Below are 14,456 nucleotides of genomic sequence, written 5' to 3' on the forward strand. Positions count from 1 at the left end.
GTGTACATATCAATTGAAGTATTAATGCTATTTAACCACAGCCTGATTTTTCTTACCTTTCTCCCATGTAGAAATCAGTCTTGAAATGTGTGTATAAAATTTGGCACCAACATCACAGTTTTGATTAAGAGGTTGCCAACAGTCTTAAACAATATAATAGATTTTCCCTGTAACGGTTGCTGTAGCCATGTTAACAATTAATGGGGGAGCCAAGAATATGCTAGTTTTACTCAGATGTATTCTCTTTATAGCCCACAGAACATATCATATATATATATCATATCTGCCATCAGGTCAAACATCTCAGTTGGTCACAACATAATACTCATATGAGTTTAGAAGCTTAGTGATTGTATTTGGAGGCATATTAAAGCGACATTTCCACCCCAAATTCAAAAATACATATTTTCCTTCTCACCTGTAGTGCTATTTATCCATTCAGATTATTCTGGTGTGAGTTGCAGAGTTTTGGAGATATCAGCAGTAGAGATGTCTGTCAAGTATAATGGAACTAGATGGCTCTCAGCTTGTGGTGCTCAAAGTGCCAAAAAACACATTTAAAAGATTCAACAGCAATGTCTCTTTGGTTACTCAAAATAATAAACTGACCATGTTGTGAGCAGCTTCATGTACTATTTTATTTAACAGAACTACACTGTACTGGCAGAAGTGTGTATCTACTCATGGACGATGTGTCCTCCTCAGCTACTGTAAGCTGTAATGTTACCTGGGTTAGTTAGCTTACTTAGCTAGCCTCTCGTCCATTAGTAAATGCACACTTCCTTTTGCGCTGTGATATGGACTGTCCCTTTAAATGTACATAGATGTATATGGACAGTGACAATAACCACTAAACTCTGTAGCTGTATACTTTAATAGTAAAACATTAAGGAACTGCCTTGAATATTAACTTGACACCATCAAAGAAATTCATTTTTTCTTATTTCAGAAAAATACATTATGAACTATGAACCATCAGCTGATCATCTTTATTGTCTCTCTAAACCTGGTGTCCATTAGGGTGGACATTTTATCTCCGTTGGAGAGCTGAACATTGGGTTTTAACATTATAAGAAGTAACAAGAAAACTTTAATATTTTCAGTGTTTGAGTCCATAAATATTTGATGACTACTACAACCAACCTGGTCCAGAGGGGTTTTAAACTAGATTAAACTTGGAGAGGGAAATATTGTAACTGATTGGAATACCATTATATTAAAATTATATGAATACTGCAATATTATAAAATGTTTTGAACAAACAGGAAATTGAAAACCAGCAGACAAAATAATAATGCAAAAGGAACATTTTTATTGTAACATCATATCTGTTATAATAATACTATGCTATATATATTTGTATTTATATTTTTACATAGGACACAAGCTACTAAGGAATACATACAGTACAGTCAGCAACATAGAAAAATATTAGAGTAGTATTGGCACAGATGAAGTAGTATTTACTGTACTTTACATGTTATACATTCAGCAAAAGAACTGCAGAATGAAATAAATACATGTTCCTCACAGTGAAGTCAAACGTTTTTTTTTTACATTCAGTTCAAACGCATGAAAGATGTTCCAGCAACGAGCAGACAATGATGTCACATCTCCTTTCACACACACATTACACACCCTCCTTCACCTGCCACACACTCGCACACTCACTCACACACACACACTACACATGAACAGGACTCAGTAAAGGGCAATCAAATACAAAAAGGTTCAAGTCAGCTAGTTTTGAAGGTTGACAGCACTTGCAAGGATCTATTGGATTTATGGATCACCTCTGAATTCACTCTCAGATATCAGAGCAGCATAAAATGTACAGACATTTTTAGTCATGAAAAACAAAAAACTCTCCACGCAACGTAAATCCAATTCTTTCAGATCTCATACTTCAAGTGAAACCTTTTACAGGACAGCCATCTATCTAACGCAACAACTTCAAACCTGCGTTCGCCCTTGAAGGGGCCCAATCTCAATACCACAAACACTTTTCCCCTCCGTCGATTCCCGCTGACCCCTCTGGGTAAACACACATGGCCCTAAACGCAAACAAGCTAAAGCCTCATCCATATACAGTATGTGTTAGTGTGTGTGTGTCGGGTGGTGGTGGTGGTGTGTTGAGAAATGATGCATGATGCATGGCAGTTCCTACAGATTGCTTACACAGCTTTGCTTAGTGGCTTTTTGAGAACGATCTCTGGGCCCTGAAGGAGCCCATTTGATTAGAGTCAATCATGGTGACACTCTGCTTACCGTGCAGTGCCACAGTAACAAAAAAAAGAGCACTTTGCGATGTCACCTTTTTGTACTCTTTGAAGATGATACAATGCTCGGACAGACAGCCGCGGTCAGTGTTTACAATAGCAAGTGCGGGGGGCGACCTTCAGGTCTAAAGAAGCGGTGCAAACCAAAAAGCATAGAGGGGAAAAATAGCTGTTTGGATGTTGTAAAGCTAGTGGAGGTTGATTCAAGGTTGTCAATAAAGTGCACTTGCCATCAAACATGTGCAAAGGTTAAATATAGCTCTCTGTATGTACATAACTACATATGCAGCGGACGCACGGGCATCGCTGGATACGAGACGTCTGTGGCAACACTATCATAACAGTTCTCTAATGTCAGAATGTAAACATCACTTGATGGACAGCACGGTGATGAGGAAACAGTCCTCACACACCAATATGCTGGAAAATGACATCACTCGTGTCACGCTCGAATGTGACAGCAAAGGTTGTGGAGACATGTTTTTTTTTAAAAAAGCACACAACATTTATTTGATTGAGCTGATGAGATGATCAAAATATGGCATCGGATATGTTCAAGAACACGACAGTGTGTGCTACCACAGTGCTTCCCTGCTATTGTCATCATGCATCATATTGAAATCTGTTTTATAGAAAATGACAGCGTGTGAGGGAGAATCTTGGCAGTGGGTCTGTTTTATGCAAAAATCAGCCAGTATCCCAGAAAACAAAAGCAATGACACCCTGATTCACACCAGTTAAAAATAATGAATTTCAAAGTGCCGCGTGGAATCCACCCTTGTGAAGGCAATTTTAATCTACAATTTAAAATGGCTCATTAAGAAACTGAAGGTCATTAGACCATAACATAGTCACGGATAATGTGTTTCCTTTTCATATTAAGTGTGCATATTTGCTGTTAATGATATCAGTAAGCCTGTTTTCTGTCTCCATGTCGCATGATTCAGGGACAAAATGCAAATGTGTTGTGTTATAGTGATAGTTATAATGCTATAGATTTAATTCTGTTAGTTTATCAAAATAATTGACCATTTGCCAAACCCCTCCCCTGAACAGTGATTGCCCAATCATAGCTTAGCAACTGTTACTATGCACAACAGCCCTGTCAAGCTATAGATCATTCCACGTTAGAGCGATGTGCGTGGAGCTGTAGTAAGATAGGTGCTCAGAATTCAGATTTTCAGAGAGTGGTGTCTTTTTTGGGCCTTTCCAAAATCAATGTTAGCATGTCAGGCTAATTAGCTTACTACCTCCAGTAGTATCATTATTAACGAGTTGGGTTGCATTAGTTTGTGGCTTACAGGTTACAGTATAAATGTTTAATTTCTCTTTTGAGTGAAGTCAGTCCTGGATGCTTTCGTTAGCAGCTCTGTTCTGCTCTTTATGGGTTGTGGGGTAAGTCAACACACCAGCAACTCAAGCAACCAAAACTACGTTTGTAAAACTCATTAGTCCTCATACTAGAATCTGTCTTTTCTATTTAAATAGTCTTTTTGTTTTTTGTTTAATGAAATTAATCATTTTCCATTATGTAGGCTAGTCTACTCTACCAACTTAGTCGGATAAACTTTTAACCATGTAGCTAGCATTAGCTAGCACTTGCTACAGACGCTTCAGACAATGAAACCAACAGAAAAATGAAGCCTGCCTCTGTCTGGAACAAAGAACCTATTGTTTAAAATATTACTAAGAATTTCGGGTACCAACCTGCCACCATTCTCACTGTGAACTGTATACGTGCAGTGTGAGACTTGAAAGCTTGACAGGCATAGAAACAGTCACTTCTGAGGGCAGGGCTTGGCAACTGATCAATTGATAAATCAGTTCAAACAAATAAAAAGTGAAGGCTAACAGAGCAGGTCGAGCCATTTGCTATCAAAGATACTGTAATGCTCACTCATGCTTTAGCCTTACACTTGCTAATCACGGTCAATGAGTTAGGTAGAATTGATGTACAGTTAAACATACAGTAAGTACATGTATGAAGAAGCAGACGTTATTTATACAGACTTACAGGCTACATGGGGAAACACTTCTGCCTCCACTGTATACTTCATAAACACTTTGATTTCCATTTGATAGTTTTCATGATAACAACACACAGGAGATCACATTTAGATGGACTACTTAAACTGTAGACACATAAGCAGATAAAAAATAAATAATTTAAACAATATATTCATTTCTGTATAAAGGAACATCTATGTTTTGTACAACAAAATACTTCATGTACAATCAAGGGGATAAATGCTGCGCATCTATTGCCTCGGCTCTAAGGACAGTTTAAGACTATCGTCAGTGTAACCCTTAAAGAAGAATTCAATCATCCAGGCTCTAGACCAACTCTAAAGGGAAAGTAGTTAAATGCTTTCGACCACAATTAGCATCTGTTAGTGTTCTGGCTGAGAGGTTATTCATAAGGCCAACAAAACATCTACTATCAATCCTGTGATAGATGTTTTGTTTTGCATGGCTACACGTCAAACTCAGACTTCTGAGTTCGCAATTTAAACAGTCACAATACACTGATCTGCTGACAATCCTAACAAATGGGATAAACAGGCCTCGCCATCTTGGATACCAGGGATTATATACATTAAATATACTGTACAAAGTGAAGATCCTCCAGATCCGCTCCATGAGCCACCAGCAGGTTCTGTCCCGTGAGCCTGCGGTGCTAGCACCTTTATTTGAAGTAGTTGAGCCCCGCCACCAAGAAGAACTTCTCCAGGAAGAGCTCAGAGTCCAAGACGGCGATGTGGGCAGCGCGGCCAATCAGGGTGTTGGCGGTGTTGGGCAGAGCGTGGAACACATTCTGGCGGATCAGCCGGCACTCTTTAGCCTCAACAAGTGGCTGCAGGAGGTTGTTGATCATCTCAGTGTACACGGGCCCTTCGGTGCAAAAAAGAGGAAAGTTCTTGTGAGTCCTAGTACGCACATGATACATCTTTTACAGTTTGTGCAGTTGTGTTGTACCAATTAACAAAACAAGTTATCATGTCCCAATTAGAGAGCTTTGAGGTGATAGCACGAGCATAATACTACTTTAGAGAAATGATGAACTCATTGTCACATAGAGTTTATTTAGAAGATCCTCTACTGGTCACTAGCTCTGACCTGGAGATTGAGCAATTTAGAAACATTGAAAAACACTGCTCACGCTCCAAAATGGAAAAACTAGATGCATGAACACATGTGCTATATGGCTGTCAGTGCCGGGGTTTAGTGTCATACGATGTCGATGTCAAAAAGCTAATGAGATTTGTAAATTAGTGATGACCTGATATGACCAGTGATTAGTTGCTGAGCAGAATTCTCATGTAGTGGACTAGGTATTGGCCAATCTAGATTAAATACAGCTGCTTTGTCACTGTTGTTACAAAAACACATTTCTATACCTGGGAACTGTGTTTTACCTCACAGATCATGTGGAATACAAATTCAAAAAGGAAAGACTCCTCCTGCTGCGTGGATTAAGGAATTTTGAGGTCAGCCAATGACGTGCAGCGTATACTATTAACTGAAAGTATTCTCATTTTTCACTTTGTGTCCTGTTTGGTGCACCTGACAAGTCAAAGCTTTCCAGAGAGGTTAAACTGGGCGGTACAATTACAAACCCAACTGTCGTGTCATCGCTGCAAAGCAGTCCAATGCTTTAGTGGCAATGTCTTAGAGGGCCGCAGCCATCCTGTGAATCACTCAACACTTTCAGCTGCTGTCCTCGGGACAAATGTACAGAGTTCCCTGTGCTGAAAAGGACGTCTATAGAAAAACATTTATCCCTCTTGCTGTGAAATATCTTCATCAGTGAGGACAGACACTTAATGAAGAGAGCCTGCTTCCTCATTACAAAGCCCCTTATATCCTTCTTTTTCTGACTCAGTCCTTATAATAAAATACATGGTGCTCTTTTAAATGAAGCTCCTATTGTGTTTCTATGTTAATGTGTTGTCGGCTGTCGCATGTTGTGTATTTCATGTATGTTTTTGCACAGGGCAATTTCTGACTTCTGCATGCTAACTGTAGACAACAAAGTGTTTTCAAATGTATTTCTATTACTATAAGCCTTGAAAAATGACATACTTGTAGCAATGTTTTCAGAATGTCTGAGTATCCACTCATGCTGTAGACCTATGTTTACAGCACTGTGTCAGCTCTGGAGAAAGGTCTGGCTGCACCAATTCTCATTCTGCTATAGGGGGGAAACCAATCTGGCTTGTTTGTATTTCTTTCAACCAATCACAATCATCATGGGCAGCGCTTAACCTAGGGTGCAGCCACGGTGCCCCTGCAAAATAGTGTCGGAGGAACTTGTTTTGCATGTGGGGAGGTGATCCCTGGCATTAAAATGGCTAAATCTCCAAAAGACAAGATAACTAATGCTAGCTTGTTCACATTTGTAATGTATTGTTGTTGTTGTTTCCCGTAGTGACGGGGTGAAATCTACAGTCTACAACAGGTGAGTCAGAATATGCTAAAACAAAGTATCACAGTGGCACACGTTGAAAAGAGCCATACTGCTGACGGATTACTAAAGTTAGCTAATATTAGCTAACAAAACTTAACAGTCATAACAGACCAATCAGAGCTGTAGCCGCAAAATCAATGGTTGTATGAAATAGAGCAAAGGGCCAATTTAACTGCTTGATTTAACTTTTAATTTGTAGAAGGAGGGATGTTTAATTTCTTTGTTCAAAAATGACATAGTGTCCCTTTAAATAACCCCACACAGTGATGTTTACAGATCCACTGCTATGGGATTGGCACAAGTATTTGCATAACTATATGGAGAGTGGGATTGTAGCTTTTATCAAAAGAGCCGGAAAAGAGGAGAAAAGAAAATCCAATGTAGCATTAACACATGCACCACCGACCTGTGGTCCTGTCTTTAAGAGCAGTTTTGCACATCTCTATCCTGGCAGAGTGGAAAGGAACATAACGGTCCTGTGGAGACGCCACCAATACCACGTTCTTGAAGAACTGGAGCCCTAAAAGGACACAAAACAAACGAGTAAATGGTGCTGCAGAGTGTGTGTGTGTGTGTGTGTGTGTGTGTGTGTGTGTGTGTGTGTGTGTGTGTGTGTTTGAGAGAGAGAGAGAGAGAGAAAAGTGAAGAGAGAGGGAGACAGAGGAAAGGACTGAATTGGTTGTAAACGCAAAGTACAATCACAAAGTACAATGACAGGCTTGATACGATAAAACTGCGTTTTTTCTCAAGTCTCCTGTCAGTGTGCTTTTAAGAGAGTGCACTGGTGGGTTTCCAATGACAGGGTTTGGATCATTTTGTCAGCCTGCCACAGCGCTGGAGGGGTAAAAAAGTGTTTTCAGGCTTATCTTCTTCAAGCCTGTGTGACAAACGACTGCTTTGTTCCACTCACACAGTGGGGAGGCCTCTCACAGGCCTTTTCTCAGCTCGCTGGCAGGGGTTTGAGTGTTAGCGAGCTGACACACACAGAAATTTGACAAAAAAGACAAGTTGACAACATTTCCATGAATATTTGAATAGACTACCTTTCAAGTAATAGGCTTTAAAGCGAGTCAGTCAATATACTGACTGTGTTTCAAATTTTCCCACTTTTAGCCCGTACCTGGTTTCTGACTCAGGAGATAGAGGAATGTTTTCCTTGGATCAACGTGATCTCTGAAGGTGAGCTGCAGCAAGGATCCCGATTTCTTCAGCTTCTGCATTAACCACAGACCTGAGAAACACACACACGGATGATATTCTTAGACGAAAGATGCTGCTGAGGAGCGCAAAAACATCGGAACGCAGCGCCGTACGACATCGTAAACACAGCACATCTGCAGTGTGCGTTTTTCCCCAACTGCTGAGCGGTGGCCTCACCTGTGCTGACCAGCGTGCTGTTGTTGTACAGCGTTCCCAGGTGTGGGCCTGACAGCGAGAGGAAAGTGTGCAGTTTGGGCAGATAGCAGCGGAAGCGAGGCCTCGTCAGCACCGAGCGGATGATGATGTTCCCCAGAGAGTGGCCGATGAAGCTGTTGGCCGAAGACAAGCAAGTTTCAGAGAGATAAACTTGCAACTTGAGTGGGTGGCTGGAAAAACAGTGCCTCCAACGCTGCTGACCTACAGTACGACACTGTGCAGTATCTTAATATAGCCTCTTCTGTAAGTAGAAAGAAGCTCCAGTGGAGAGTATTTGGATAATTTAGCTGCAGCTTAACAGAAAATCCATTAACTTGTTAAATGGTTAAACATTCTCAAAGGCAATGACAACTTAATGATACCAACATAGAGGACATACCATTCAAATTAATAGCATTTTCCCAGCAGTGGGAAATATTAGATCCATGAAGCAATGTCTGTCATTTAGTTTAATTACCGCACTGTTCCAACTCTACCCCAAAATCCCATATCGCCATGTCTGCTCCTTCTCATCTGTCTCCTACCAAACTAAATATAGAAGAAATGTGGGATGAACCAGATGCTATTGTGGCAGTCCATTGCTTCTGCCTTTGATACATTCTCTCTAGAGAATACGCAACAATAAAGAAAGTTAACAAAGTTGGGCGGAAACTCTTACAAAAAAATAAATTGGCACATTGAGGGCAATTAGGCAGGAAGATGAATAGCTTAATTTGACCGGAACCAGGCAACACACTGCTGCATAAAGGAGAACAGTCTATCAAGTGAAAGTCAGAAACTTATTGGCACTGAATGATAAGAGCTTTCCATCCATTATGTGCCGATTACCCATTCTGAGTTTGTGCAGTCGATATATTACCATCAAACAGTGATTCTCCTAAGTTCAAGCGCTCATGCTGAGTCCTAGTCAATGCACAGTCTCTGCTGCCATCTACTGACCAAAGTCAATACTGCTTGAGTTGATGATGGCCTCTGTTCTGACTTTGCCTCCAATAATCAATCAAAATCACTCAAAAGCAGAGTCGTCAGTAATGTGCATCATGCTCGGTATTAAAGCTGCTCGTCTGACCTTATCCTGCCGATGGTGAGATTGTACAGCTGGATATGCTGAATGATCTCATCCAGCAACCTGTCTGTCATGGTGTCGAAATCTGCAAACGTGTCGATCTGCGGGGGGGAAACGGCAGAGCAAAGCACAGGCGTCAGCGCTCCTCAAATTGCCTTAAGGCACTTTCAGAAAATGTGACTGTACGCGTTATCAATTTGTTCCCAATCGCCGTCATCTACAGATGTACCTGGTTCCTTTCAGACATGAGGAAGTCCAGCCTGGATCCTGGCAGTCCTAACTCAATAAACGTCTTCACCAGCCGAAGGTCTGCGCTGTTTCCTGGAAGAAAAGAGGAAATTATACACATGGTTTCTGGCTCCGCTCTTATGAAGAGCGTCTATTAATCATTTAAAAGACACCTTGAATATGTTTTCAGGAATTAGTATTTTCAGACCACACAGTGCGAAGTGATATTTTAATTTTCTAGACATACTCTCAGAGATTTTAGAACATTTACAATGCTAATAAGACACTGAAAAAAAATGTAATAGCTATTACATTTCATTCTTGCAGCAGTCTGAAGTGAACCAGAACATCAAGCTGTACAGTACTGTAGTATGTGTACTCACCATCCAGCCCGTGGACACACACCACAAGGTGTATGCCGTCATCGAACTCCTCGTCGTCCTCCTCAGGGGGGAAGTAGGGCAGATCTGATGCCAGGAGAGGGAGGTCGCTGTACAAGCTGGCCTGAAAGCTCAACTCCTTGAACAGCTCCTCTTTTGCTTTGTAGAAACTGGAGAAAAGGGAAATAAGATTGTTTTATTCTGTATGTTAGCAGTTGAAAAACAACTTTCCCGTAATTTGCAAGCAGACAAGAAGAAGACAAGCAAATAGTGCACAGTCTATGTTACAGATACATAAATAAAATGCTGATCCATTATTTTGTTGTTAAAACACTAAAAGTGCATCTCTTAGAGGTGAATCACTCCTACAGTTTTCTCCCTCTGGACCAAAATATAATAGAAAACCTGCCTTGCATTTTTGTATTTGATTAATTTCAGTTTGCACTTCCCACTTCTAAACAAACTGAGGCTTATACACAAGAGTACGGCAGACTTGCAAAGCTTCTCTAAGTTTTATTACCCTGTCATCCTGCCAGGTCACAGACTTTAGCAGTGGAGAAGTCAAAACAAATCCGATTTTGGTTTCTGTGCTTTCAGCTAATCGTGATGGATTTGCCTGCACTCTTTGATGTGATTTAATACACTCAGGAGGCATTTCACCTCGTGTCGACTTCCTCACTCCCAATTTGCCCTCACTTCATTTTGTTATGCTAGGCTTTCCAGGCATGAGTAAGTGCCAGCTCCTGCAGCAGGTGTCAACAGCCGTCTCCACATACCCATAAAACCCTGTGTTTTGGCCTTGTTTCCTGTAGTTGGTGTGGATTATAATCTCACTCCTACAGTTTAACTTGCAAGAGGACCTGCATTTTCTGTAACATTATGTACTGGTTCCAAGTCAGTAAGCTATTATTCTGTCCTTCCTGAAACCAAATAACTAACATATTTGAACATGCTTGAACGTGGGTATAACGTCCAGCTGAAATTACGAGGGCCAGTCATAAGTAATTTTCAAATTTTGTGTTGTATTATTTTTTTTAGTGCTCAACAGAATAAAAGTATCAGGAATGCTCCTTTAGAATCTTTAAGTGGGCTGGTGTACATGTTTGATTGAAAGCTGATGGCACTAAATGTAAATAAATGTGCACTAGTAACTGTAGCTTTATAAGCTATAAGTAAGTTTATAAGTAACTAAATTGGACTGAACTGTCCAATGTTGGTATTTGCAGGTAAGGTTAATAAAGCGCTAGAGCTAACAGGCTATTTTGCTGTCTTGTCGGCTAACATCAGCACTTTCCCACCAGCAGATATTGAGTAGCAGCTTTTTATCAAGCTAAGGTGCAACACAAGACTGATAGACTACCCATGCTTCTATAAGAAGTAGAAATTAGCTTGGAAGCTAATACAGTACATGTTGTACAGTAGACAGAGATACAACAGCATTCTGCCTGCTAGAAAGCTATATTAGCAGTTACAAAGTCAGTGGCTCCTTTTGTGTTGTGAGGCAGGCAGCTGTCTGTTAGTCAGTGTCACTGTCTTTCAGTTTAGATGGAGAGACAATGGCACTTGCCAAATTGCAATTAAAAGTCGGGCTTTTTTGTGTTTTGAAACAAAATGCTGTCTGGCTTTTCGTCAGTGTCATTGTCTGTCAGTTTACATAGAGATACAATGGCATTCTGCCTGTACATGCACAGGCAAAAGGGACACACAGTATATATTACTTAATATACAGGAAGTTTTATGTATGAGGCAGACCTGTGGTGAATCAGAAAATAGCATGCTATGTAATTTAAAGGTCCAAAGTGGCATCTACTGTTGTGGTTGCAGATTGCAAGCAACTGTACACACCTCGTCTCACCCTCCCCTATGGTGGCCACTAAAAAGGTGAAAAACACAAACGGCCCTTTCTACATCAAGTGTTTGGTTTGTCCATTCTAGGCTTCTGTAGAAACATGGTGGACTCGGTGAAGAGGACCTGCTCCCTTTACAGACTTAAAAGGCCTCGTTCAAGGTAACAAAAACATAATGATTCTTAGTTTCAGGTGATTATACACTAATGAAAACATAATCCCCCTAAATCCTACACACTATACCTTTAAATTTGAGTTAGAAACACATTCACAGCACAATTTGTCTTTTGCTAACGCTGAGGTTAGCCAACACATAAACTCACTTTAGCATCCGCTCATTGGTCTCATCATCCATGTTCAGGGGATTGAGCGAAGACGAGGAGATGATACCAAAGGAGCCCAGGGGCTGATGGGTGATAGGTGAGGTAGCCTGGCGAGCGGACATTCCACTCATGGATGGAGAGTCTCTCAGAACAGAAGAAAATGGCAGGCAGGTCGGGGCACAGGACACTGACATGTTCACCACTTCCACCATCTTCTTATTCACAAAGGCCAGCCCTGAGTTGGGGATCTTGGAGGGCTTAGTCTGGCAGTCTAAAGGTTCTTTCTCACTTACTGATATCCCATTGACATCAACAGATGATGTGATATCGTTCACTATCAACCCTGTAAGGTCACTCGGCCTCTGTGTGCTGGTGGTGCTGTTGGGCAGGTCATTTGAGTGTTGAAGCCCTGAAGGCTTTAGAGGTGTGGGGAAGGGATCCAGACACTCCTGGTCCTCAACAGAAAGCAGTTGGGTCTGATGGAAACTTTGGCACTCATCTCCAGTGTTAATTCTCTCCTGATCTGCTCTGCTTTTATGCACACATGGTTTGTTTCCACAGCTGCAGGGTGCTCCTTCCGTTTCAGTGAGAAGCTTATCCTCCACTGAGGCGCTTACTTCACTGATGTGTGTCTGATGGTTCATATTCTCCCCGTGGCTGCCAATAACACTACTTTCCTTCACATGAGGGCTTTCTACAGACTCTTGTAAAAGCAAGACATCAGACACACCACTTAACACTGACTTGGGTTTGTATGTCTCTGACAGGTACTGGGGAGGGCTGGACTTTTCAGAATGAATATTCTCCTTGAGAATATGGCCCAGACTTGTTGTTAAACTTGGGTCTAACAGAGATGATTCAGATTGCTCTGAATCCAAGTCGCTGTTCAATGAAGAGCATTTGATCTTAAATGAATCCTGCTGTTGTACTAAGTTCTTGGTGTCTGTTTCCTGGTTGAGCAGCACATGGTCCTCCTCAGTTTCTTCAGGGCTACTTATCTGTGGTGCAGAAACTGACTTAGTGAGTTTGCTGAGTTGCCTCTGCTGCTGGTCTTCCTCGTAGGGCAGGGAGCTAATAGAGGTGAGTGACGCCTGTATGCCTGCACTTGGAAGGCTGCCATTGCTCTCCATCTGCAGGCCTTCCAGCGAGCTGCGGTGGACAGGGTGACGACACACAATTTGCTGCGGAATCTCACGTTCGCTGGAAAAGTCAAGAGGAGGTCGACTTCGCAGTGCAGCCTCCAGGGGCCAGGCCACCGAGCTGGGCTCGCTCTCAATACCTGAGTCGGAAATAACTGAAGACGAGCGCTTCATGATCTTGGAGCCGACCAGACCTCCACGGTGAGTCATCTCTTTTCTGAGATCAGGGGGAAAGGAAGGCATGACTGGATGCCCATAGGCAGTGGGTAGACTGATGAGAGGAATATCCTCACTCTCGTCATCCATGGAGTGATTTAATGGCATGGCAATATCAGACTCCTCTTCGTTGGTTTCACTCTCTCTTGCATTGCTGTCGTTTGTGGAATCACAAAGTTGGACAGTAGTTTCTGTTACATGATGAGTAGGAGACTCATCACTGCTGTTACTGGAGACAATGGGATTTTGGTGAACCAGGACTGCCTCTCCTATGTATGGATCCACATCACAAGGCTTGACTGCGATGTGCCTCAGGCCTGGATTCGAGTTCTCCTCAACTTGGGCTTGGTTTTCCTCCGGTTTCTTCAAGTTTACTGCCTCTGCTGAAGAGGGTCCAGGACTGTCCACAGAAGAAATGAGGTTCTGGGTACTTCTGATGTTGGTACTGGTCTTACTCTGCTTTGCTATGAGTGAGACATATGTGGGCAGGTCCATGCAGTCATCGTTGTCCACGGGATCTTGAGTTATTGCTGGTGATCTGGCTTCCTGGCCACTTTCAAAAATCCCATTGACAAGAGTGACAGGATCTGAGTTGTTCTGCCCATCGGTAGTTGGCACGTGTGATAGCCACTCTGGAAAGACAAGGACATTGCAGTTCTAGAGTAAACATTTCATCTTGAAAAGGAAAAATCAGTGATTAGGTGTAAAAACAAACCAAAAAAAAGGCATTTCTTTATGCCACCTTTTGTGTTACCTGTTTGAGGAGACTCCACATATCTGTCCTCAAAGATGATAGGCAGGCTGTTCCAGTCTCCATCAATGTCTAGGCACTCAACAGGTAAAGGAGGCATCTTGGTCAGGTAGTCTGAGCTCCGCACTTCTGCAGCTATCTGGCCATGTCTGTTGATTCTGGATTAGCAGAATAATATAATAAATATTACTGTTCTCTACTTTGATAGAATTAATTCCTCTTTGATACTGCTGTCACTTACAGTTCCTCTTGAAAAGTCAGAGATATCTCTTTGGGGTGTTCGGTGAAGAAGTAAGCCTCTGAGAACCTCCTGACCTGGTATTTCCAGAAACAGACAAAGCAA

The 14,456-nt window shown here is 41.8% G+C and overlaps 1 protein-coding gene across 1 annotated transcript in view; it reads right to left on the reverse strand.

Moving 5' to 3' along the window:
- Positions 1-1,289: 1,289 nt before the first annotated feature.
- The window catches only part of fam135b (family with sequence similarity 135 member B), a 53,157-nt gene continuing 39,990 nt past the window's right edge, over positions 1,290-14,456 (reverse strand). Inside the window, exons 11-20 of the mRNA XM_084380114.1 lie at positions 14,355-14,428; positions 14,117-14,271; positions 12,008-13,994; positions 9,841-10,007; positions 9,459-9,550; positions 9,233-9,330; positions 8,125-8,276; positions 7,868-7,978; positions 7,154-7,267; positions 1,290-5,171 (exon numbers count right to left, since the gene is read on the reverse strand). Of these exons, the coding sequence (XP_084236240.1) occupies positions 4,966-5,171; positions 7,154-7,267; positions 7,868-7,978; positions 8,125-8,276; positions 9,233-9,330; positions 9,459-9,550; positions 9,841-10,007; positions 12,008-13,994; positions 14,117-14,271; positions 14,355-14,428 (3,156 nt within the window). The 3' untranslated portion in view covers positions 1,290-4,965. The remainder of the gene's footprint in view (positions 5,172-7,153; positions 7,268-7,867; positions 7,979-8,124; positions 8,277-9,232; positions 9,331-9,458; positions 9,551-9,840; positions 10,008-12,007; positions 13,995-14,116; positions 14,272-14,354; positions 14,429-14,456) is intronic.

This window comes from Pagrus pagrus, assembly GCF_965226575.1.
Source record: "Pagrus pagrus genome assembly, chromosome: 17".
NCBI lineage: Eukaryota > Metazoa > Chordata > Actinopteri > Spariformes > Sparidae > Pagrus > Pagrus pagrus.